Genomic DNA, 25,244 nt, shown 5'->3' with positions numbered 1-25,244 from the left:
TTCTGCAGCCTGAGAGGTGTGCTTGCCAGACAGGTCTTAAATTGCATACTTTTTTTTAAAGAAGTTTAGTACTTTCCTGAAAGTTATTGTGAGAAGATCAAGAAATCAGGATAGGGGGCTGGAGAGATGGCTTAGTGGTTAAGCGCTTGCCTGTGAAGCCTAAGGACCCCAGTTCGAGGCTCGGTTCCCCAGGTCCCACGTTAGCCAGATGCACAAGGGGGCGCACGCGTCTGGAGTTCGTTTGCAGAGGCTGGAAGCCCTGGCGTGCCCATTCTCTCTCTCCCCCTCTATCTGTCTTTCTCTCTGTGTCTGTCACTCTCAAATAAATAAATAAATAAATAATTTAAAATAAAAAAAATAAAAAAAAGAAATCAGGATAGGGCTGGAGAGATGGCTTAGCGATTAAGCGCTTGCCTGTGAAGCCTAAGGACCCCGGTTCGAGGCTCGGTTCCCCAGGTCCCATGTTAGCCAGATGCACAAGGGGGCGCATGCGTCTGGAGTTCGTTTGCAGTGGCTGGAAGCCCTGGCTCGCCCATTCTCTCTCTCTCCCTCTATCTGTCTTTCTCTCTGTCACTCTCAAATAAATAAATAAAAGATGAACAAAAAATATTAAAAAAAAAAAAAGAAATCAGGATAGGCCACACATGGTGGCACACGCCTTTAATTCCAGCACTCAGGAGGCAGAGGCAGGAAGATCATGAGTTTGAGACCAGCCTGAGACTATGTAGTAAGTTCTAGGTCAGCCTGAACTAGAGTGAAACCCTCCCTTCAAAAAGAAAGAAAGAAAGAAAGAAAGAAAGAAAGAAAGAAAGAAAGAAAGAAAGAAAGAAAGAAAGAAAGAAAGAAGGAAAGAAAGAAAGAAATCAGATAGCCATTTTCTTCATATCCATTTAAAATTACTTGATTTCATGTTAGTGGCACCATTAACTTATCACCAAGCAGAACTCACTTAAAACAAAATTTGAAAGTATTTGTGGCTTATACGTGTTAATCCTGGCTGAAGAGAAAGCTTTATAATGCTGTCTTCATTCAACACATGAGCTAGCTGTAGAATACAGACGTATTGCAGGCAGGCAGAGACTGCAGGATTTCAATACAGACATTAAAGTCCTGTGATTCAAAAGCAGTGTTTTGTATAAAAGAGCTCTCAAAGTGCTTGTAAAGCTAATCTAATTAAAAAGATGAGCAGGGTGTGGTGGCACACACCTTTAATCCCATCACTAGGGAAATGGAGACAAGAGGATCATGAATTCAGGGCCAGCCTAAGCTACATAGCAAGTTCAAGACCAAACTGGGCTATACAAGATGCTGACTCAAAAAGCCAAAAAGTAAACATAAAAGATAGTAATAATAAATAAATAAGAACTAGAAACTAAAAATAATTAATGGATGCCAGAGTGTCAGCACATACCTCTAGTCCCAGCATTCAGGAAACTGAGGTAGAAGGATCACTGTGAGTTGGAGACCGACCTGGGCTACATAGTATTGAATTCCAGGTCAGCCAGGGCAAAAGTAAGACCCTACCTCAAAAAAACTAAACCAGTGCTGGAGAGATGGCTTAGCGGTTAAGCGCTTGCCTGTGAAGCCTAAGGACCCCGGTTCGAGGCTCGGTTCCCCAGGTCCCATGTTAGCCAGATGCACAAGGGGGTGCACGTGTCTGGAGTTCGTTTGCAGAGGCTGGAAGCCCTGGCGCGCCCATTCTCTCTCTCTCCCTCTATCTGTCTTTCTCTCTCTGTCTGTCGTTCTCAAATAAATAAATAAATAAACTAAACCAAACCAAAAAAAGAAAAACAATCAGGCCAGGCATGGTGGTGCACGCCTTTAATCCCAGCACTTGCGAGGCAGAGGTAGGAGGATCACTATGAGTTCCAAGGCCACCCTGAGACCATATAGCGAATTCCAGGTCAGTCTGGGCCAAAGCAAGACTTTACCTCATCAAACAAACAAACAAAAGTAGGGTTTGGTGACACATACCTTTACTCTCAGCACTCCAGAGGATTGCCCTAGTTTAAGGTCACTCTGAGACTACATAGTGAATTCCAGGTCAGCCTGAGCTAGAATAAGACCTGCCTCGAAAAATTAGTAAATAAATAAATAAAAATAGTCCAGGCATGGTAGCGCATGCCTTTAATCCTAGCATTTGGGAGGCAGAGGTAGGAGGATAACCGAGTTCTAGACTACAGAGTACCAGGTCAGCCTGGGCTAGAGTAAGACCTTTCCTGGAAAAAAAACCAAAAACAACAACAAAAATTAACAAAGAAAAATGAGTTAATATTACACACATGCACACACACACACACACACACACACACACACACACACACACAAACACACCACCTATAGTACTGGGCAGGACAAACATACTTTGAATAAGTCATCTATTAAGGAAGGAATGAAGCTGAGGGAATTTAGGTTTGTAATCTTACTACTCAGCAAGCTGAGCGAGGCAGGAAGATTACAAATTCAAGGCTGCCTGGGTACAGAGTTTGCAACTTGGCAAGACCCTTTCTCAAAATAAAGAATAAAAGAGAGCTGAAGGAACTGGAGAGATGGCTTAGCAGTTAAGTTGCTTGCCTGCAAAGCCAAAGGACTCAGGTTCAATTCCCCAGGACCCACATAAATCAGATGCACAAGGTGACACCTGTATCTGGAGTTGTTTACAGTGGCTAGAGGCCCTGGTGGGCCCATTCTCTCTCTATCTGCTTCTTTCTCTCTCTCTCAAAAATAAATAAATGTTTTTATTTATTTATGAGAGAGAGAATTGGCAGCAGGGTTTCTTGCTGTTGCAAATGAACTTGAAACTTGTGCCACTTTGTGCAGCTGGCTTTATGTGGGTACTGGGGAATCAAATCCAGGCTGACAGTCTTTGTAAGCAAGCACCTTTAACCACTGAGAAATCTCCCCAGTCCCACATTTATTATTTAATTTTATTTTTATTGTGGTGCTGGGACCTAAACACTGGGTCTTGCACATGCTGAGCAAGCATTCAAGCACTAAGCTACATGCCCAGCCTGGTATTTAGAATGTTATAGCTTTCAGTTTATATACAGAAAAATTAGCTTTCGTGGAATGATGGAGCCATGGGTATTCATAATTTTTTTATTTTTTGCATGAACCTGAATTTCCTAAGTTCCTAAAGAAGTTGCTTTTAGTTTATTTTACCCTGTTGTTTCTTTCTGGACCATCTTAGCAAGGAGGAACTTCTCCCATAGTGGGAGCCTCTGTGGGGGTCAACTACATGGCCCATATAGGGCCTCTTGTTCTAGGAGGCCTTTGATGTGTGCCTGCCACCCGTGGGGTGGTGCCTGAGCCAAGGCTTTCTTGGGGTCATTTGTGGGTTCCAGCATCCTATAGGCAGTCCTGAACTGCCTCCTGGGGGTCAACTGAAGTGGTGCACAGGACGAGATTGCAGAGGCCCTATCCTACAGACTGTCCTGTATTTGTGGCCAGTGGGAACCAGAGGACAAGTTCAATGTGCTGCAGCAGAGCACGGAACAGCCAACCATCTCACCCCAGCTCCTGCCCACTGCCACTTATGACAGCACCCTCAGGGGCTTCCCACTGCTCAGAGCTGCCCTTGTCTTCCTACAGGTAGGAAGAAGGAAAAATGGGATACCTGATCCTTTCCTATTCCAACAGGGGTGCCTGTTTGCCTACCTCACTATTTCCCAACACTGTCAGCCTGGAGGCTTCATGCAGGCTGCTGGACAAAGCCTGGTGGGACAATGATGGTGTCATCAGCCTCCGGGGGCTGACATAGGACACTGGGCAGTCCTGGGAGTCTAATGTAGAAACCACGCTGGAGAGGGAAGGTGAGGCCCTGGATTTTTCCCTGAGAAAGACTCCTTTCGGTCCTGCTTGTCCATCACAGGGGTCTCAGCAGCAGGAATGAGGGCCTAACCTGAAGCCTGGCTCCATGTATCCAGAGCCTGTGAACAGCTTTCAGGGCACTCTAGCAAAGGCTAATCTGGAGGAGTTGCATGCTGAGTCTAGAGGAGAGATTGTATGGGCATTCTGCCCTGTAGCCACACCCCTGCCTGCTGGACCTTGTCCCCCAAAGCGTCCTGTGCTACTCTGGAATGTGCACTTAGCTGGCCACAGCCTACCTGGGCCTCCAGCCACACTGCGCTGATCACAACCTAGCCGCCTCATCCCAATGGCCTGCAGCATTCTGCCAGGCCCAGGCCTCAAGGCCAGAGCTACAGTCCTGAGTGGATAAAGAGGTCATGTGTAAAACATGAGGACAGGAGGCCCAGGGGCTGCAGGGCAGAGGAGGTGGGGACCAGGCCAGTGCCTGTTCATCCCTGCTGTCCTCTGAGCTGTCTCTGTGTCCCTTTTACATCTGGCACATAGGTGGTAGTGGTGCTATCCTTGCCACAAGATGCTCCTTAAGAGATGGGGCCACTGCTGCCCCAAGAGCTCAAACCTGGGATGCTACTGGGAATAAACTATAGAACCTCATGTGCCACAAACTCTGAAGCCCTGATGCTTGCAGTGTCAAGGTCGGTGAAGTCACTATCTCCACATCACACCAAGAACTAGAGGACACCAGCTAGGAAAGGGTGGGGAGCTCAGGGCAGGCAGTCCTTGCAGGGCACCGATAGGTGGGCATTTCCAAGAGGGTGTAGGGCAGGGTGGGCCTTACAGGGTCCATACAGCAAATCCCACCTACCAGACACACCCATTGTGCCTCCTCACAGCCAGCTGAGGCCCTGAGATGATCCACCTCCCCTGATGCAGAGGCAGGCCAGCCCCAGGTCAAGCCCCTTCCATCCTGCTCTCTGCCTTCCCCCGTAGTAGCTTGTGCCCAGTGCTGAACATCTCAGGCAGCCCCCATCCATTCCCACTCTCCTGCTTCAGGCCTATAGAGTAGAGCCCAAGACCCTTCTCAGAGGCTACCTACCTCTCAAGATCTGGCCTCTGATAATGTAAACTGCTCAGGCCAGTAACCCATGCCTGGAGTTGTCTTTCTCCTGCCTAGTACACTTCACTCTGTCTTCTGGTTTGCCCCTTTCCCTGTCAGGGTCTGTTGGCTTTCCTGGCTATGAGTAGTCAGAAGACTCATTATTTCTCTCTCACTTTCTCTCTCTCTCTCTCTTTTCTCCTGAGAAAGGATCTCACTTTAACTCAAACTGACCTGACTGTCCCAGGATGGCCTTGAACTCATTAGTGATCCTTCTACCTCAGCATCCCAAATGCTTAGATTATAGTCATGAGACTCCTCACCCAGCTTCTCATTACAACTTGGTGAGCAGTTGAATGTCCCATTGGAAGCTTGCCAAGGTCAGATGGTGGCTTCAGGCATAGCTATTGCTTGGGAAGAAGGCCCTTATGTGAATGGAGGGTACTGCCTTAAGAACCCACTGCTCACCCAGGCCTCAAGAACTGCCCAGTAGCCCTTTTCACTGCCTTCTGGAGGACTTCTCCATCTTCAGACCTGGGGATCCCCCTCTCAAAGAGATGTAGGGTATATTGAGCTGGCTGCTTTGATCTATAGAAATAAGGTGATACTGTGTACACTCCAGGCAGGCAAAGAGGGAACATGGGATGGGGCCAGGTCTCCAGCAGAAGGGAAGAATGGGAAGGCCAGGCAGCTATGGGGCTTGGGTCCAGTCCTTTTCAGAGTCACCCTCAGGGCCCTAGCTGATGGTGAAAGGGAAGGAGGCAGAGGACAGCTGAACTGTGGAGAAAAGCCTTGCCTGCTTATATGCCCCTTCCCCCATGGTTCCCAGAGTTGCCCCAGAGAGGGTCTTAGGTGAGTCAGGAGGGGCCCCCTCCTCTGAATCATGGTGCTTCTGGTGCCGGGCTGTGGGGCCAGCAGGGTGGACCTGGGCCTGAGGCTGCACAACTACCTGCATCCCGGGCCAGCCATGACCCCATAACCCCTCCTTTACAGGTTCTGGGGTCCCTTCTTACTTCCATGAGAACTCAGTCTGCACCCCTGTTGCCCTAACACTCCTGGGCTGGCCCAGTAGCCCCTTCCCTTGCACAAGCCCTAGGCCCCTCGCTCCTGGAGGCAGGGCCTCCTCGTAAATCTGAGCCACACTCGGTTCCTGAGCAGGCCCCCTCCTGCCCGCCCACCCTCGTTCCGTCATGCCGTCATTTCTGGCAGGCCCTTGCAGTGAGCTCACGCATTACATAAGGCATGCGAGCTATTTCTTGGGGAAAGAGCTTCCCCTTTTGTGGGGCTCCATTTACCCTTACCCTTTCCACCAACCAAGCCCCAAGCTGAGGGAGGTCTGAGCATGGGAAGACAGACCTTGTTCAGGGAAGGGGCTGCCCTGCCCCTGGGTTCCTGCTCAAGGGCTCCTGCTACCCAAGAACAATGGTATTTGTGACAGATGCCCAAGACTTGGCACCTCAGGGAGTAGAGGGTAGAGATGCAAGAAAAAAAAGTGGATGAAAGGAAGAAGAAAGGGGAAGGGAGGAGAGAACAGGGAAGGAAGGAATGAAGGAGAGAGGAAAGGAAGGAAGCAGCTCCTCAGGCTACCATGGCAGCATGGCTTCCTGAATGGACAGCCAGCCACCCCCTCCAGGAGAGGCTTTTGTCTCTGGTTCTCCACAGTGCTCCCCAAAGGCTCTTGGTTCATCCTCAAGCCCTGAACCGAGTGTTATCTAGTAGCAACCAGATTTCACTCTGGTCAGAACAGAGGCTCCTAAGGGACCCCAGGAAGCACCTGCCAGGTGCTAACCCTGCTGTCTATTGGCGGCTAGGAGGGCCAGCTCAGAGAAGTGGGGTGTCCCTCTAAGCCTCAGCACCTGGGGAGCGAGGCTCAGGGCTCCCAGACTCCTGTTGCAGTTCTGTGGCCTGGGAGCTAGGAGGAACAGTGAGGAGACAGCAGACCCCAGCCCTCAGAATACAGCTTCAGGGACACATAAACAGTATGTGCTGGTTGTTTTGGGGGTACTGTGAGGGAAGACAGGCACTGTCTTAGTCAGATCTAGAGGAAAGTCCTGGTTTCTCACACAGTGCCTGCTCCAGTCAGGGCAGGAAAAGTGTCCCTGGACTTGAGCCAAAAGCCTGCTCTGGGTCCCCCCACCCCACCCCACGACTGCTGCCCGAGGCAGGGGTTTAACCTGAAGGACAGGAAGTCCAACGCCTCCAGTAGGCTGGCTGCTTCCCCTTTCTGAGGAAGGGACACCCTAGTGGATCAGGCTTCTGTGCCCCAGCAAAGCAAAACTATGTGCCTGAAGATGACCCCTGTTGAGAGTCTGTCCCACAATACAACCCACTGGGGACAAGCTCATGGTGGTGGCAGTAGGCTGGAAACATCAAGCAGCCCCTCCTACTAGCCTCCTTCCTGGCCAGAGCCTCTGCCCTCCTGAACAAGAACATGTATTCCTCTCTTTTCAGACTTGGGTTCTTGGAACTTTGCTATTTTTACCCACCCTGAGCCTTCCGGTTTCCATGGCGACGCCTCCAAACAGCAGATTCCAGGCGGCAATGACGTCACCTTTCCCTTTCCTGCCGCCCAGGCCTCTAGGCGCTGCTGCTTGGGGCCCAGGGGCTGCAGAACTTCCCTGCATCCCATTCAGCGCCCCCTCGGAGCTCCCCCAAGGCTCTGAGAGCCACAGCTGTGTCTCTGCTTCTTGCTCTCCTAGTAGTTGGGACCCTAAGAGAGCAGCGTCCATCGTTTTCCTTGCCCTTTGGAGTGGCTCTGCCAGAGCCCCTTGGCAGAGGGCATTGGCCCAGGGGAGGTGACCCAGAAGCAGCCTCCCTCCCACTCCGGGATCTCTGCCATACTGGCAGACATACTCTATGGAGTCCACCACAGGCCCTAGCGGCTGGGGAGGAAGGGGCTGGCTGGCGCCAGGCTGCAGCCCAGTCTGGCCTGGGAAGCTCCTCATGGCCCCTGTATCAGAAACCTGTTCCCAAGAGAAGCCACTAATTCAGTGAGGGGCTGAGGAGCCTACAGACGCAGTTGGAGCAGGGGACAGCCTATGGGCTGGCCTGCCAGGGCCTTGCTGGGATGCTTGTGGGTCTCCAGTGCCCTCAAGTGAGGCTGCAGCTGGTCATTCTGCAGGCCCTGGCTAGGCTGAAGGCCAGGCTACAAGGATGGCCACAACCCTCCACCCAGACCATATCTCCTGCAATCAGCTTGTGTCTGTAAGAGGCCACCCTTTACCTAGCTTGGCCAGCCCTCACTCCAAACTGAGGATGGGAACAGTCCAGACCAAGATGAGGTAAGAGGTAGACCCCTGCACCCTGGTTCCCTGCCGAAAGGAAATCAGGTTTTGTTGGGACTCAGATATTTGCTGAAATGACTGAGAAGTCTTGATCTTGTCTGGTAGAATGGATAAGGGTGGCTCAGACAGTTCAGAAGCAGGGCCCTGGCCAACCTCACCCAGCCTCACCCTCTAAAGCAGGGGCAGGACAGGAGGTGGGTGGAAGAGTGTCCAGTAGGGCTATAGGGCTTTCTGGGGTTGGGGCTGGAGTCCCTGGTGTGGGACCCTTTTCTGTCCTGCTGCACCCCCATGGAAAAAGAGGAGAATCAGAGATCCAGCAGGAGGCTGACAGAAGGTGATTTTAGTTTCACATTCCTGGCTTCCCTCTTGATTCCAGGTAAGAAGTCCCAACTCGCCTCTGTCTGACATCGGCAGGCACACCCACAGGTCTGGGCACGAGGCAGGCGGGTGGGTGGCTGTCTGCAGAGCCCCACAGAGACCCAGTCACCAACCAGGTGTGCAGAACTTGTTGTCGGGGAGCCTTTCCAGCCAGCTTGGCTGCATCCCAAGGCTATATCTGGGGTGAGGAGCTAGGAGAGAGGCCTCTTGAGACAGGACCAGAGATCCAGCAGAACAGATGCTTGTGGAGGGGGTCTAAGTAGCTCAGCAGGTAACTAGGTTCTCAAAAGTGGACTGGTCACTGTAAGGAGGAAGATGTGGTGTGTGTAATCGAGTGCCCACTTCAGCAAGCTGTCTGGACAATGGGTAGGAAAGAGGCCCATGGGTCCCGGGAAACGGTGGTGGGAGGGGACGCAGAAGGGGCGGGTTCATGTTGAGTGTGTGAAGCTCATGGGTGAGCAGCTCATAATCCAGAGTGAACTGAGAGACCACCCTACACCAGCCCCAAGAGTAGCCCCTGGGCTTTATGTGCCTATGTGCCTTTACCTCAGCTCTTCACCTAGGGCTTTTTGTTTGTTTTTTTGTTTTGTTTTTTCGAGGTAGTGTCTCACTCTAGCCCAGGCTGACCTGGAATTTACTATGTAGTCTCAGGGTGGTCTTGAACTCATGGCGATCCTCCTACCTCTGTCTCCTGAGCGCTGGGGTTAAAGGTGTGCACCACCACACCTGGCCTCACGTAAGGCTTTTTAAAAAAATTATTTTTTGACAAAGGGGACAGAGAGAAAGGGGGAGAGAGAGAACACCAGGGCTTCCAGCCACTGCAAGCGAACTCTAGATGCATGTACCACTTTGTGCATCTGGTTTTATGTGGGTACTGAGGAATCAAACCTGTATCCTTAGGCTTTGCAGGCAAACATCTTAAGTGCTAAGTCACCTCTCCAGCCCACAAAAAATAAAAATAAAAAAATTAAAAAGGGCTGGAGAAATGGGTTAGCAGTTAGGCACTTGCCTGTGAAGCCTAAGGAACCTGGTTCGAGGCTCCATTCCCCAGGACCCATGTAAGCCAGATGCACAAGGTGGCACATGCATCTGGAGTTCATTTGCAGTGGCTGGAGGCCCTGGAGCACTCTCTCTCTAACTGCCTCTTTCTTTCTCTGTCTGTCTGTCGTTCTCAAATAAATAAATAAAAATAAACAACAAAAAAATATATTTTTAGCCAGGCATGGTGGCACACACCTTTGATCCTAGCACTCAGGAGGCAGAGGTAGGAGGAGCACCATGAGTTCAAGGCCACCCTGAGACTAGTGGATTAGTGAATTCCAGATCAGCCTGAGCTAGAGTGAGACCCTACCTCAGAAAAAACAAACAAGCAAGCAAACAAACAAAAAAAACACTTTTATTTATTTACTTTCAAGTAGGAGCAGGTACACCAGGGCTTCTTACCACTGCAAATGAACTCCAGATACATGTGCCACTCTGTGCACCTGGCTTTACATGAGTACTGGGGAATCCAACAGGGACCTTTAGGCTTTGCAGGCAAACACCTAAACCACTGAGCCATCTCTCCAACGCTTCACCTAGGGTTTTTATGTAAAGCTCGTGGGTCACACAGTTCTGCTTAGCTCTTCCCAAACATCCTTGGTCTGCTTGTGTCTCACTAAGGCAGAGGCCCCATGAGAGTGGAGGTCATGGCACTGAGGGGAGATGAGTCCGGGAGTGGACCCCAGGCCAAATGAGCATGTAGAATTGATTTCTCCCACCAAGCTTACTGAGTGCTTACCTGGAGCAAGGAGAGCCAGGCAAGGGTTCTTGTTCTTAAGAGATCACATTGTCCAAGTATAGTGGCTCATTTGTCTGTAATCCCAGCATTTGGGAGACTGAAGCAAGAGGATTGCTGTGAGTTCAAGGTCAGTGTGGGTTATAGAGTGAGATATTGCCTCATAAGCAGGCAAGCTCACAGTTTTGCAGGTGATGGTGAGATTTCCATGTGTTCTCTTTCAGACAGGAGGAGTCTATGCTTATAGGAAGAATAAAAGGGAGAAAGATCCTGTTGATGAGTCTGAGGTTGTGTGTGGGGGGGTCACTCCTAGATCCATCTGAGCAATACTTGAAAGTAGGAGAAGGGTGAGCATTCTAGGTAGGTGAAGAAGCAGGGACGAAGGCTCTAAGACAGGAGAGCACTTGGTTCCTGCATGATTCAAGCAGTGGGATGGAAGTTGGTGGTGAGAGAGAGAGGAAATGGGAGGGTGTTAATTAGATGATGCATGGCCCATGTGTTGGTGGGCCCCTAACTTTCCATCCTGGGTGAGCACTACTCTAAGACTGACCCTAAAAACTACAGCTCTAGGGCTGGAGAGATGGTTTAGCGATTAAGGCGATGGCCTGCAAAGCCAAAGGACCCAGGTTTGATTTCCCAGTACCCACATAAAGGAGGTGCATGTATCTGGAGATTGTTTACAGTGGCTATAGGCCCTGGTAAGCCCATTCTCTATCTGCCTCTTTCTTCTTCCCTCTGTCCCTCAAACTACAGCTCTAGGGCTGGAGAGATGGCTTAGCGGTTAAGCGCTTGCCTGTGAAGCCTAAGGACCCCGGTTCGAGGCTCGGTTCCCCAGGTCCCACGTTAGCCAGATGCAAAAGGGGGCGCACACGTCTGGAGTTCGTTTGCAGAGGCTGGAAGCCCTGGCACGCCCATTCTCTCTCTCTCCCTCTATCTGTCTTTCTCTCTGTGTCTGTCGCTCTCAAAGAAATAAATAAATTAATTAAAAAAAAACTACAGCTCTAGTGGACAGGCTGGGTGTGGAGAGTGGGGGCCTGGCCCTCATGCTTGCCCAGATTTTGGAGCTTTCCTGCCAGGTCCTTGAGCCAACAATACCTCCATGCTTCCATTTTCCTGCTAAGAAAACCAAGGGGCATCTGGGAATGAGGGCGCATGCCTTAAAGAACAAAACTAAGCCAGGTGTGGTGGCACATGCTTTTAATCCCAGCACTCAAGAGGCAGAGGCAGGAGGATTGCTGTGAGTTTGAGGCCACCCTGAGACTACATAGTGAATTCCAGGTCAGCCTGGGCTAGAGTGAAACCCTACCTCGAAACACCAAAAAGGCAAAGGTAGGAGGATCCTCATGAGTTTGAGGCCACCCTGAGACTACATAATCACAGTGAGACCCTACCTCAAACAAACAAAACTATGTAAACAGAAAACCAAGGAGCAGTTGAGAAATAATATGAAGTGGATGAGGCTACTTTCTGAACATTTTGTTGTTTTTTCAGCTTTGCCCCTAACTTGGCATACGATTGGAGTAAACTGCTAAGGGGAAAAAGCCCTCACCTGGCCCAGTCCAAGCCCTTTTGGGGCCCTGTCCGGCCCTTCCTGCTTGTTGAGGGAACCAATGCCCACTGCTTTGCAAAACAGAGGGTGGGGGTTAAGCAAACAGACACCTTAGCAACTTCAAAGTGCAAGGCGGAGGCCAGAGAGGGCTGGGTGTGGACCCTGGCTCAGGGTGCCCCTTGCTCCACACCCACTAGCTCCCTCACAGATGCTGCAAGGAGGGTCCTTGGAGCTGCAGGCCTGGCATCTGCATTTACCCAGTACCTTCCTGAGATCAGTCCACCTCCAGGCCTAGTTCTGCCCAGCAGGCTCCCATCTCCATGAGTAATATTTAACTTGGAAGGGCCCTTGGACAACTGCAGGGGAGAAGTTAATAACAAGTTTGGATTGCAATCTGCTTGCCAGGAAAGGAGAGAGGGGGAGGCATGGAGAGAGGACAAAGTTGAGAGGAAGAAAGGAGGGCAGGAGGCAGGCCAGGGAGGCAGGGTTTGATGGACAGCTTGGGCCAGGGACTATAGGGCAATGGTCTGTGTGTAGTTAAGGTCCTGAGCCTCTAAAGAGCTCGGCCCTAGAGCCATAGGATCCCTTTACCCTTGGGAGTGGGAGCTCTGAGGACAACTAGCTGGCAGACAGACACTAAACATATGGCAAGGCCCCAAGCCTCAGTTTCCTCTGCAGAAATCACCATGAATCAAGGAGGGATCTGGGGCTCCAGCTCTGGGGCAGAGAACATAACACACACACACACACACACACACACACACACACACACACACACACACGCTGTCTGTATCACAGAGGCCTCAAACCAAGGCCGGAAAAATCTGTGAGGCTGGAGCAAGGATGAGTTTCCCACAGGTGTGTGTCTGGGGGAGGGGAGGCCTGGAGAGCTGAGACAAGCTCACCCCAAACAGAAGCCCCTGCAGAAAGCTAGCCCCTGTAGGGTTGACTGCCACAGGCCTGGGCTGCACAGAACACCAGCCATGTACCCTCATCACAGGAAGCTGCATGGCCTTTCTTGGGGCAAAGCCTGCTGTATTGATGTCTCCAGCACTTGTCTGATGCAATGTGCCCCTGAAACGCACAAAGGAGGAGTAAGAGTCAGGGTCCAGGCCAGGCAGACAACACATGGGTATAGGGGGAAGGGAAATCTTGTTGAGGGGTCCAGAACCCTAAATTATTCAGATTGCAGCCAATCTCCTCCCTGGCCTTGGAGTGCTTTCTCACTCAGAAGAGAGAAAGGAGGCCTGTGCTATCCTCCAGCCTCCATCAGACCTCAGCTGCAAATGTGATAGTCCTGTCCTAAAGGGCTAAGGAGACAAGATGTCTTTGGTCCCTGTACCACTTGGCTCTAGACTAGGTCCCCCCACACACACCAAAACCCAGTTTTTCTAGCAGCCCGAGAGTCAGTCCTAGGTCTTAGTTCCATCAGGTAGGGTAAAGCCACTCATTCCACAACATGGCATACCTAGTGTTCAAGTTAGCAGCCAACTTCCCATGTAGCTGAGGATGGCTCTGAATTTTCAAATCCTCCTGCCTCTATTTCTCCAGTGCTGGGATTACAGGCTTGTGCAATCAAACTTGTGGTTTTATGCAGTGTTGGGGCTTAAACCCAGGATTGCATGCATACTGGGTAAGCACTCTGTCAATTGAGCTACATCCTCAGCCCCAAATATAGGTTCATATATGTGGTAGTTTAAATAGATGGCCTCCAATATATTCAGTATTTTATTAGTTTGTAGTTTGCATCTGCAGCCACCTGGCTGGAGGCATTGTCACTGTGCACATCTTAAGGGGTGGTAGTGAGTTTCAGATTTCAATATAAAGAAATGCAGAGTTTGCCTAGCTGAAGTTCCTGAAGTGTGCTGTGCTGTGTGGCTTTTGACCTTTAGATTGTGCTTCTCTTTCTCTGTGTTTGGTCCTGTGAAAGCAGGCCAGCTTCTTCTGCCATTATGTAACGTCCCCTGGATCTGTAAGCTTCAATAAATTCCTTCCTCCATAACTGTGCCTGGTCTGGAAGTTCATCTCAGTGAACCTGAAGCTGTCTGCTACAATATAGGTTCCCCAACAACACTTATTTCACAAATGTGCACTTTCACAGGGAAAAGCGTACTTCTCCCCTAACTTTGGGCTGTTCCTGATTTACCATAAGCAAAAAGTCTGTCCTCTCCCTGTTGGGTACATCATTGGAGGAGAGAGGAACTTTGCTCAGAGAAGGGATACCCTGGGGCTCCTAGAGCCTCAGTGTCACCAAGTTACATCCGCTGGATGGAAGATGCCCTAGGGATCCTTTTCCCACTTTTTTTTTTTTTTTTGCAGTGGCTAGAAGCCACTTTATTATTATCATTATTAATTAGTTTTGTATTCAGCAAATACAGTCTGTTTGGTACCATTATTAGGCTCATCCGTGACCTACCTGCTCCCCTTGGCCCCTCCTTGTTGAGGCATATGGGTCATGCATTGTGCTTTTCCCACTTTTTGTACCTGCCCTCTGCAACTGATCTCAAAAGTTAACTGGACGGGTGTGGTAGTGCACACCTTTAATCCCAGCACTTGGGAGGCACAGGTAGGAGAATTGCTGTGAGTTGGAGGCCATCCTGAGACTACATAGTGAATTCCAGGTCAACCTAGGCTACCTCAGAAAACCAAAAAAAAAAAAAAAAAAAAAAAAAAAGGGTAATGGGGCTGGAGAGGTGGTTCAACAGTTAAGGTGCTTGCCTGCAAAGCCTTAGGACCTGGGTCCCCAGTACCCATGTAAAGCCAAGTGCACAGGGTGGCATACTCCTCTGGAGTTTATTTAGCCAGGCATAGTGGTGCACACCTTTAATTCCAGCACTCGGGAGGCTAATGTAGGAGTATTGCCATAAGATGACACATTCCAGGTCAACCTGGGCTAGACCAAGATCTTACCTTGAAAAACCAAAACAGACAAATAAAAAGAGTTAAACTGTTTGGAGTGCAGAGATGGCTCAGAGGTTGAAGGCACTTGCTCGCAAGGCCTGACGGCCTAGGGTTTGATTCCCCAGTATCCACGTAAAGCCAGATGCGCAAAGTGGCCTATGTGTCTGGAGTTTATTTATAATGGCAGGAAGCACTGTCACCCCCATTCTCTCTCTCTCAAAGAAATAAATTAAATTAAAAATAAATAAGCCAGACCTGGTGGCACATGACTTTAATCTCCCAGCACTTGGGAGGCAGAGGTAGGAGGATTGCTGTAAGTTCAAGGCCACCCTGAGACTACATAAGGAATTCCAGGTTAGCCTGGGCTAGAGTGGGACCCTACCTCACAATAACTAAATAAATAATAAAAGTTTTTAAAAAGTTAAACTGTTCTATTTTCAACTTCCCAGTATGGGCCTGGGCAACTCAGTCACAGCTTTCGAATCTATCAGAGTGGAGCTTGTGTGGGATCCATAAAAGGTTTGAACGAATAAGGGCCTTCCCTCCAAAAGGTGTCTTTGTGGCTAGTCAGGTGTCCCAGCGCCCTTCTCTCTCCTTCCTTTACTTGTTTCTCAAGGATAAAATCAGCCACCGCTCCCAAGCCAGTGACTGATCTCTGACAAGGGGAAGTCTGGAATATTCTGCCAGTGTGTAGTGGTCTTCAGATTAGGCTGAAAAGGAAAAGGAGAAACAGACAGGGGCCTCTCATTTGCCCTGCAAGATAGTTTTTTCAGGGCTGCTGCCAGGTGTGCTGATAGGTGAAGCACTCAAGACTGGAGCTAAGGGGTAGATGGGCAGCAGACCCTCTGGAGACTTCTGCAGTTCTGTGACTCTTTTGAGGGAGCATCAAGGAGAGACCCCATGGCCAGTGAGGTAGCAGAAGGAGCCCACATGGAGAACCTTTTGGACCCAGGTGGGAGCCCCTCATCCATCTGACCCTCCAGTGCTTACCCACTTACCACCAGCTCTGGCCATTGAGGTTTAGAAATCTGCCCAGGCCAACATGAGCTACACTGTATTTGCAAACCACACCAGATTCTCAAGAGCTAGGGTGAACAAAAGTGTGGCCAGGAGCGGGCTGGTACACGGGTTGCTTCGAGTTCCTTCCTGTGTCCAGCATGTACTGGAGGAAACCGAAGTTAACTTTCTCTACCTCCTTTTACTTTTTCATGGGCAGCTACGCTACGTTTAACATGACCCATGCGCGCTTTCTGTTTCTGCTGGGCAGGTGTCCTGGGAACGCTTCCGACTGGGAAGTCTCCTGACCAGCGGAAGACGCCAGGCTCAGGATCTGAACCTAGAGGAAATTGGAGCTGCGAGATCGCAGTGTGCGGAACTGCCCCAGCGGGCGACCCAAGGGCGGAGAGGGCCGGGGTGGGACCAGGCCTGGCGTGGGAGGTGCTTGGGAGGGGAGGGGCGGGGGAGGTGTCCGGGAGGGGCGGGGCGCGGGAGACTCGGAATAGGAAGGGGAGGCAGATGGACAAAGGAGGGGAGTGAATGCAGGTCGGAAGAGAAGGGTGAGTTTGGGTGCGAAACCTGCCCAGTCAAGAGAAGGCAGCATTTGCACATGACCAAAGGGGAGAGGCTGGCCAAGAGCCCCGCTACTCAGCGCCTGGTTCCATTGGTCTGCACCCCACAGGACATCACAGGCTATTTTAGCACAGGTCAGTCACTTTCTGGTCTAGAAAAGGCTGGGCACTGGGTACAAGGCAATGGGAAGGAATCTACCCCACTTGACCTCCTTGCTTTGTGTCCACCAACTCCTGGACACACTGGGTGGTGGGTAGGCCCCTGAGAGAAGGCAAGGCCTTCTCTAAGTCCCTGCCCACTTGGCCTGAGTGCTCCCACCTCCTGCAGCCAGGAGCTCTCATGATGTGGAGCAGGGAATCAGCTATTTAGGGAGTTGATCTTCCCCAAGGAACATCCCAGTGGGGCTGGATCCCTCAAAAGAGGGGGGTAGGGGCAGAGGAGATCCAGGGGTGGCTTCCAACTAGCACAGTTCATTCAGTGTATGCCAAGGTTACAAGCTGCAGCCAGAGCCAGGCGCAGTCTCACAGGATCAGTGGTGTGCCAGAGAGCCAGGCCTGGGGACACTAAGGGCCACCAGCCAGTGTACTGGCTGCAGAGGTAGTGGACTGAGGGCATCTGGGGTAGGTAGGTTGGCCTATCTGTGGGAGATAAGAGGTGGCTAGGAGCCAGGCATGGTGGCGCACTCCTTTCATCCCAGCATTCCCGGAGACAGAGGTAGGAGGATCCTTGTGAGTTTGAGGCTACCCTGAGGCGACATAGTGAATTCCAGATCAGCCTGGGCTAGAGTGAGACCCTACCTCAAAAAACAAAACAAAACAAAATAAACTAACAAGAGGCAGCTAGGTTTGGAAGCAGAGTCAGGATGGACAATCCTTTCCCTACAGGACTTTGGGGCCTTCCAGACCCTGGGAGGCAGCTCATGGGGCACCCAGAGACTCTGAATAGCAGGACTTGGCCACACCAGCTGCCCAGCCTTGCTTGGATCTCTTAAAATGAAGAACCTATGTCCATGGGGTTCAGAGGGCCACTTTATCCCATGACCCCCTGCAGGAGGACACTTGGTACCATTAAGTTGGGAAGGCCTGGTGTTACTACAGTCAGCTTGGTTAATCGCTGTCATATGTAGTGTGACAAGCAGACAGATGCCGTGGGCCTTAGCTGTCCCATCTGTATATAAGGCCAATGGACAGCATCTTCAGTTCAGGGTTGGGTATGGTATGAAACAGTGGTCCTTTGGGAGTAAGTAGCATGCCTCCAGGGGACCATGTAGGGGTAAGGGCTGAGGTCCCAGAGGAAGAGCATTGGGAGGTGGTTCAGAGAGGACAAGCCTAGCTGGCAGCCCCAGCCTGCTGTGTCTCACCTGCTCCGACCCCAGATGCAGACTGCTAGTGCCTTTCTGAGAAGTTAGGGACTTGTCACTTCCTCTGTCCCAGGCAGGGCCTTGGGGCACTGACCAGCTCCAGAGCTGGAAGGTGAGGGGCTATTTGGACTCTAGCTGCTCGCCATCCCTGGAGTCAATGGAGTCAACCGGTCAGCACCAAGCTAAGCGCCATGCTGAGTAGACCTGGCCACACAAGCCATGGCTTCCAGGAACAACTGGCTTGGCTACATCCAGTTCAAGCCAGGACAGCCTTCAGTGGGGAGCTTGCAAGAAGCCACTGGCTTCGCAATCAAGTAACCTATGGGAGAAAAAGAGGCGTAGGGTTAGAGAGATGGTTCAATGGATAAGGTTCTTGTTGGGTTTGATTCACCAATACCCATACAAAGCCAGATGCACAAAGTAGCACCTATGTCTGGAGTTTGTTTTCTCTTTCTCTCTCTCCTTTCATATATATATATATATATATATATATATATATATATATATATATAGATAGATAGATAGATAGATGATAGATAGATAGATAGATAGATAGATAGATAGATAGATAGATAGATAGATACAAAGAGGAATAGAATGGGACCACACTGGTTGCTGTCTCATGGTGACATGAGACAGCTACCTGCCACCCTCCAAGGAACATCTTGGCCTCATCTTGGTGGGGGGGCCCCCGCTAAGGGTCTTGGGCTGCTCTCTGGCCTGAAGGAAGGTAGCCAGGTCTTGGGAAAAAGCCTCAGTAGATCCCTGCTACTTAGCTCCACTGAGCTACCCACAGTTCCTGGCCAGCTGGGTACATAGCTCCACCAAGAAGGGCCTCAGGGAGGGGGATAGCTTCAGACATCCCTCAAATAAGAATGGGATGACATGGAGCTGAGACTCATGCAGTTGGAGCTCCACATTTTCCCATGAAGGGTACAGCTGAGGGAAAGAGAGCACCTCCTTTTTGGGTACCAAGGGAGAGAGAGGAGGCTAGGGTCATGAAAGATAGTGGCTGCAGTCTAGGCTCTGGGAAGTCCTGGAGTGCGCAGCTTTGCTGGAATAGTCTTAAACCAAATTCTTCAAACAGTTCATGAGGGAGCACAAAGGTAGGGAGAGAAATGAAACATTGTGCCAAGATGTAGCACTGGTAAATTGCCCATGCAATAAATAATCCCTCACCCATGCTCATACAAGCAACCCTAATTAAACTTAGTGGGCCGGGTCTGGTGGCACACGCCTTTAATCCCAGCACTCGGGAGGCAGAGGTAGGAGTATCACCATGAGTTCGAGGCCACCCTGAGGCTACATAGTGAATTCCAGGTCAGCCTGAGCTAGAGCGAGACCCTACCTCAAAAAACCAAAGGAAAAAAAAAAAAACACTTTCTTGCAATATCTGACGGCTTGGGTTAGATTTCCCAGTACCCATGTAAAGGTGATGCACAAAGTGTGAATGTGTCTGGAGTTCGTTTACAAGAGGCTATGGCGCACCCATTGTCTCTTTCAGTCTCCTCGCACATAAAATAAAAAACATTTAAGGGGCTAGAGAGATGGCACAGCAGTTAAGGTGCTTGCCTACAAAACCTAAGGACCCAGGTTTGATTCCCCTGTATCCACATAAGCCAGATGCACATGGTGGCACATGTACCTGGAGTTCTTTACAGTGGCTGGAGGTCCTGGCGTGCCCATTCTCTGTCTATCTGCCTCTTTCTCTCTCTCAAATAAAAATAAAATACTTTTTTAAAAGATACCAAAGTAAAAGGTGGACTAAGTAAAAGGAGTGCTGTTGGAAACCTGTGCCCCCTCCTGGAGGTACAGGGGCCTAGAAGGTTAAGGGACAGCCAGCATCTGGGTCAAGGGCCTCCCCATCAGCAGGTTTCCTGTAAGTGCTGCTGGATCAGGGTCAATGCTGACTCTGCTGAAGCTTGAGAAACCACACCCTCCCTGGGGAGTCCCCTGGGGCTCCTATTCACCCCCAAACCAATAAACCTTGGTTTCCACTTGACTTACTGTCTCCATATGGGTGGGCCCTGAGGGTCCCCCTTCCTTGCTGCCCCTGGCTCCTCTGAAGCTCTGGGGATGCAGTGGGGATACAATGTACAGGACTGCCTTCAGGGAATTACCCTACAGTTCGCACATGTGCTACAGGAACAGCTAGAGAGGGGAGAGGTGGGGACTAGGGAAGCTTCATGTCAGGCAGGGCCTGTGGGGTATAGGAGGCCCCTGTGGGGAGGGCCAACAGGGTAGAGGCCCTGGACTAGAGAACAAAAGGGCCAAGCCATAGGAGGGTTTGGAATGGGAGGAAGAATTCCCTGAGTGTCTGAAGGGCCACTGTGAACAGACAGAGGTGGCCAGGAGGGTAGCCCAGACTGGAGCTTGGAAATGGGGTTTGCTCTGCCGGCCCCCAGTGCCCCTTGGCTTTTGGGTCTTTGGTTTGCGACTGGAGGCTTGCCCCTTTCCTGTTTTCAGCCTGCTGACAGGTCCTGGTCATGACACTCAACCTGAGCCATGAGGAGGTACCATGAGGGAGCTGAGCTACAGTACCCTAACATCCCCTTGCTCCCATACCTCATGTGTGGGCCCAAATAACCACCCTGCTTACTGCTGGATCCTGCGATGTTTCCCAGGCAACTGTCTCATACAGCCTGTCTGCCTGGCACTCCCACATCCCGTAAATGCTGCCGTGCCTGGCTCCAGGCAGCCTTGCCTGCTTGGCACACACAGGCCAGCAGGTGTGGGGAGTGCAGCCTGCTGCCCGGCTGCGTCAGAAGGTCACTTGGGCAGAAAAGCCAGCCCAGGCCTCTCGGCCATTCTCACCGGCCAACAGGCACTGCTGGGGCACCCTGCATGGATGTCATGCTGTTCTGCCACACGGTGAAGATGGAGATAGCCAAATGCAACACGCATGCGCCCAGGAGTGCACGCCTACCACACATTCCACTTGGAAATTAGAGGACTGGGCCACTTTCTGGGCTTGATCATGCTGGCTGGCTGCCGTTATGACCCATTTACAAGATAGCTCAACAGCAGGTCCATCCCCCAACTAAGCAAGGAGGATGTGGGGGAGCCAAGTGGGATTTGGATGGCCTCCATCAGCTTCAGGTTGGAGTTTGACAGGTTCACTCAGCCCAGTGGTTGACCAGCCTCTTGCAGGGCAGAGACCAGTCAATGGCCCAGCCTTACCACTAAAGGAGCAGGGAGCCCATTCACACCACTCTTGAGGACGCAGGTTACTGAAACACCAATCTTTTCCTTTGCAATGCAAGGGAAGGGGTGGGGTTGGGGTCAATCCTGCACTGTTGGCTGGCAGATGTTCATTTCTGGAACCAGCTTTGGGGAGATGGAGTTTGGACTTTTTGTCATAAAGTATATCATCTAGTGGTGAACAAATCCAGAGAGGAGGGTACCTCTCCAGTCTGGGCCAGTCTGGTGATACAGGGAGTCTTCAGAGCCCCACACACTTGGTACTTTGTGCTTCACCCAAATACATGTCCTCCAAAAGGCTGCAATAGTCTTTGTTTCTCTTTCAGTTTTCCGAGGTCGGACCTCATTCTGGCCCAGACTGACACGAAATTCACTATGTAGTCTCAGGGTGGCCTGGAACTCATGGTGATCCTCCTACTTTATTAAAAAAAATAATAATATTCTTAATGCTAGAGAAATGGTTTAGTGGTTAAGGCATTTATCTGTGAAGCCTAAGTACCTATGTTTGACTCCCCAGAGCCCATGTAAGCCAGAAGCAAATGGTGATGCATGCTTTTGGAGTTTGTTTGCAGTGGCTAGAAGCCCTGGCATACCCATTCTTTCTCTCTCATAAATAAAATGCTAAAATTTTTTTTTATTTATTTGCAGAAAGATAGAGTGGGAGACAGAAAATGGACATGCCAAGGTCTCCAGCCACTGCAAATGAACTCGAGATGCATGTGTCCCCTTGAGCATCTGGCTTAATTGGGTCCTGGAGAGTCAAACCTGGGTCCTTTGGTTTTGCAGGCAAGCGACTTAACTGCTAAGCCATCTCTTCAGCCCTTAACATTTTATTTTTATTTATTTGACAAAGAAAGAAGGAGGAAGGGGGAGAGAGAAAGAAAGAAAGAGAGAGAAAGACAGACACACAATGGGTGCTCCAGAGCCTCTGGCCACTGTAAACAAACTCCAAATGCATGTGCCCCCTTGTGCATCTGGCTAACGTGGGTCCTGGGGAATCGAACCCCAGGTCCTTTGGCTTTGCAGGCAAACGCCTTAACTGCTAAGCCATCCCTCCAGCCCCCTGGTACCCTGTTTATGTGATGCTGGGGATGGAACCCAGGGCTTTGTGCATGCTAGGCAAGTACTCTACCCACTGAGCTGCATTCCCCAGCACTGTAATCTTTTGTAAAGATGAATTTTGGCTCACAACAAACTTGTTTCTGCAGTACAAGTGTCAGTCCCAACCAGAAATAATTTTCCAATAAAGTTAACTCTGTCACTGTAGCAGATGGTGCAGGGAACGTGAGTCTTTTCATCAAGTTCAATTAAAAAAAAATATTTTATTTATTTGAGAGACAGAGAGAGGAAGAGGCAGAGAGAAAGAGAATGGGCATGCCAGGGCCTCCAGCCACTGCAAACAACCTCCAGACGCGTGCGTCCCCTTTGCATCGGGCTTATGTGGGTTCTGGGGAGTCAAATCAGGGTCCTTAAGCTTCACAGGCAAAAGCCTTACCCACTAAAGCATTTCCCCAGCCCTCAAGTTCAATTGTTAAACCCTGTCTTGCTCCTCGTGGAGAGAGCTGGGCAAAGTAGGTATGTTGGGGGTGCCTGGCACCCCATTTCTACTTCCTTAAGATCTCATTTATTTATTTTTGGGTTTGAGGTAGGGTCTCGCCCTAGCCTAGGCTGACCTGGAATTCACTATGTAGTCTTAAGGTGGCCTCAAACTCACAGTGATCCTCTTACCTCTGCCTAGCAAGTGCTGCCTATAAAGTTGGTGTGTCAGCATACCCAGCTTTTTTTTTTTTCTCTTTTGGGGCAGAGTGTCACTCTTGCCCAAGCTGACCTGGAATTCACTCTGTAGCCCAGACTGGCCTCAAACACTCATGGTTGGTTATTCTCCAACCTCAGCCTCCTGTGTGTTGGGATTATAGGCATGCCCAATGTTCAAGGGTTTTGAAGTGGCTGGTTCCTGTAGGTGGGAGCAGAATGGGAAGAAGCAGGCTTCCTGACAATTACTGGCACCTGCATGATAATGGGAAGGGTTTCCCCAATCAGCTCTATCCTAGGCTGCAGGTTGCAGGGCCTGCCATCCAGCCCCCTTGCCAGTGATGATGGGGGAGGAGGGACATTAATCCTGAACAGTGAATGAAGACAGGAAAGCCCCAGTAGGGCAGCTTTCACACTTTCTCTGAGCGCTCCAGGCCCAGAGGACTCATTTCTGCAGCTGATACAGTCTGGGCTGGGGGCAGTGTCCCTCTCCCGTGACTGCTAAAGGTAATTAAGGCCCACTGGAATGGCTAAGGCCAAAGGAGAGTGGGAATCCACTTTTTGTACCCCAAGAACTTGCATCTCCCTAGATTCAGGGCACTTTGGGAGAACTTCAGGAGTCCACAGCCTTGGGACAAGCCCTTGGGCCAATGCAGTCCGCTTGGGCTAGCCATAATATGCTCCTGAGTAGGAAGTCAGGGCACGTAAGCTCTGTAGATGAGCAGGACAGGGAGGGGCAGGGATGCTGAAGACCCCAAGAAAGCCCTGATGTTCAGGTTCCAGGGAACGGGTAAGCTGAGACCTAGAAAAGCCTCTGCTAAGGGCATTAGCACCCACATGGAGCCCTCCAGTGCTCTTCTGAGCACTGTATGGCTTTCTTCAGGCCTTCCTCCTGCCTTGGGAGCTGATGGCAGACCTCCTAGTCTCTAAGGCCCTAGAGGACCAGGGACACAGGTTGTTCCATCACTAAGGGTCTGCAGTGTCCCAGGGGTCCTCGCCTGGGCAGCTGAGCCCCAGGTCACTCCAGCTCCAAGGACCAGAGGGCCTACTCTGCCCTTGGCAGTTCCTCCCAGTTTCTAGTGCTCACCCTTAAGTAGTCTGCATTCTAGCACAGTCAGACTCCCCTCCTGACTGCAGGACACCCCCACTCCTCTGCAGGACAGACCCTGGGCACAGGTGCTTGCTCTAGGAACATTTGAGGAATAAGATTGCTCATCCCCTTCAAATCTGCACATAAAGACACCTCAATTCCAACGCCATCCTTAGACTTCAGCCAGGACACACAACTTCCAGGACAGACCACTAGGAGGATGGGCCAAAGTGGGTGGGGGAAGTGGATCAAAAGGAGAGGGCGGTGGGGTGGAGCTGAAGAGATGTCTTGGCGGTTAAGGCACTTGCCTGCGAAGCCAAAGGACCCAAGTTCGATTCCCCAGGACCCACAACAGCTAGCTGCACAAGGTGGCCCATATGTCTGGAGTTCGTTTGCAGTGGCTAGAGGCTCTGGTGTGCACATTTATCTACCTCTTTCTGTAATAAATAATTTTTTTAAAAGGAAACTGGGGGAGGAGAGGACAGAAGACAGACAAGCAGTCACGGCTTGGAGGGGGTTAGGATTCTGAGGGGAATTAGGGCCAAGTTGGGAGGGAGGTAGGGCAGGAGGGGCTTTTGGAACCGTGAGAGGCCTCCAATGAGCCCGCGCCTGCATAAAGGTGTCTGTGCGTCTGCTGCCACCAAGCGGTGCACTGCGGGGTTGCCGGTGGGAGCGTCAGGAGGGCAGGAACAGGGGTTAGGGCCACCTGGACTTCGTGGTGTCACTGCATTTTTCCTTAAGGCAGGAGCTCACTTCCTTGTAAAGATGGAGCCGGGAGCCTTATCCACTCGTGGAGACGTCCTGGGAAAGGTCGCCGAGCTGGAAACCCAGGCAGGACTGGTCTGTTACAGCTGGGAGAAGGCAGAGCCACGGGCCAGGCCGAGCCTTCCAGCCCCGGCACGCCATGCACCCCGTGCCGCCTCTCCCTAGAGGACGACAGCCGCCGAGTTTCCCCGAAGGCCTCGGGCTTCCAGAGTCACCGAGGGGGGCTGGCCGACCGCAGGGGCGGCGCCCTCCGGGACGGCTCCGCGGCTCACTTCCGCCCGACGCTCCCGAGCAGGATGGAGGAGGCGCCGAGGCCAAGGGGGAGGCTGAGCCGCCGGAGGCCGCCCCCTGGGGCCGGGTGAGGGGACGGAGGCGGTGTGTACGTGGAAAGGGGGGCCGGGCGGGGGACGGGGAGCCGCGACGTCCGGGCAGTTCCTCGCCCCACGTGCTTTCCGGAAGCGCCCGCACGCCGCGCTCCGCTCCCAGCGCCCGCGCCCTTCCGCTCCCGCCCGCTGATTTCGCCTGTCCCTTCATCGTCGCAGTCTCCCCCACCGATAAAACCCACCACCCCTTCACTGTGGACCCCTTCCCCCATGAGCCCCCCAGACCTAGCCGGGAGCCCCCTCCTCCATAACTCCCCACTGTGGAGCCCCTCCCCTTTGCTCCCCACTTTGGAACCCCTTTCGCCTGCCATGGAGCTTCCGCTTCCTGACCC

At 51.4% G+C, this 25,244-nt stretch overlaps 1 protein-coding gene across 1 annotated transcript; it reads left to right on the top strand.

Moving 5' to 3' along the window:
• The first annotated feature begins 16,372 nt into the window (after positions 1 to 16,372).
• LOC101608499 (FA core complex associated protein 20) lies at positions 16,373 to 25,163 on the top strand. Its single transcript, XM_045149068.1, has 3 exons — positions 16,373 to 16,495; positions 24,506 to 24,887; positions 24,989 to 25,163. The coding sequence occupies exons 1-3, from the start codon at positions 16,399 to 16,401 to the stop codon at positions 25,161 to 25,163; spliced, it is 654 nt and encodes a 217-aa protein (XP_045005003.1). The 5' UTR covers positions 16,373 to 16,398.
• Positions 25,164 to 25,244: the final 81 nt, after the last annotated feature.

Source organism: Jaculus jaculus, chromosome 5, assembly GCF_020740685.1.
Source record: "Jaculus jaculus isolate mJacJac1 chromosome 5, mJacJac1.mat.Y.cur, whole genome shotgun sequence".
NCBI lineage: Eukaryota > Metazoa > Chordata > Mammalia > Rodentia > Dipodidae > Jaculus > Jaculus jaculus.
Note: the sequence above shows the minus strand (reverse complement) of the source record. Positions and strands in the feature narration are given on the sequence as shown.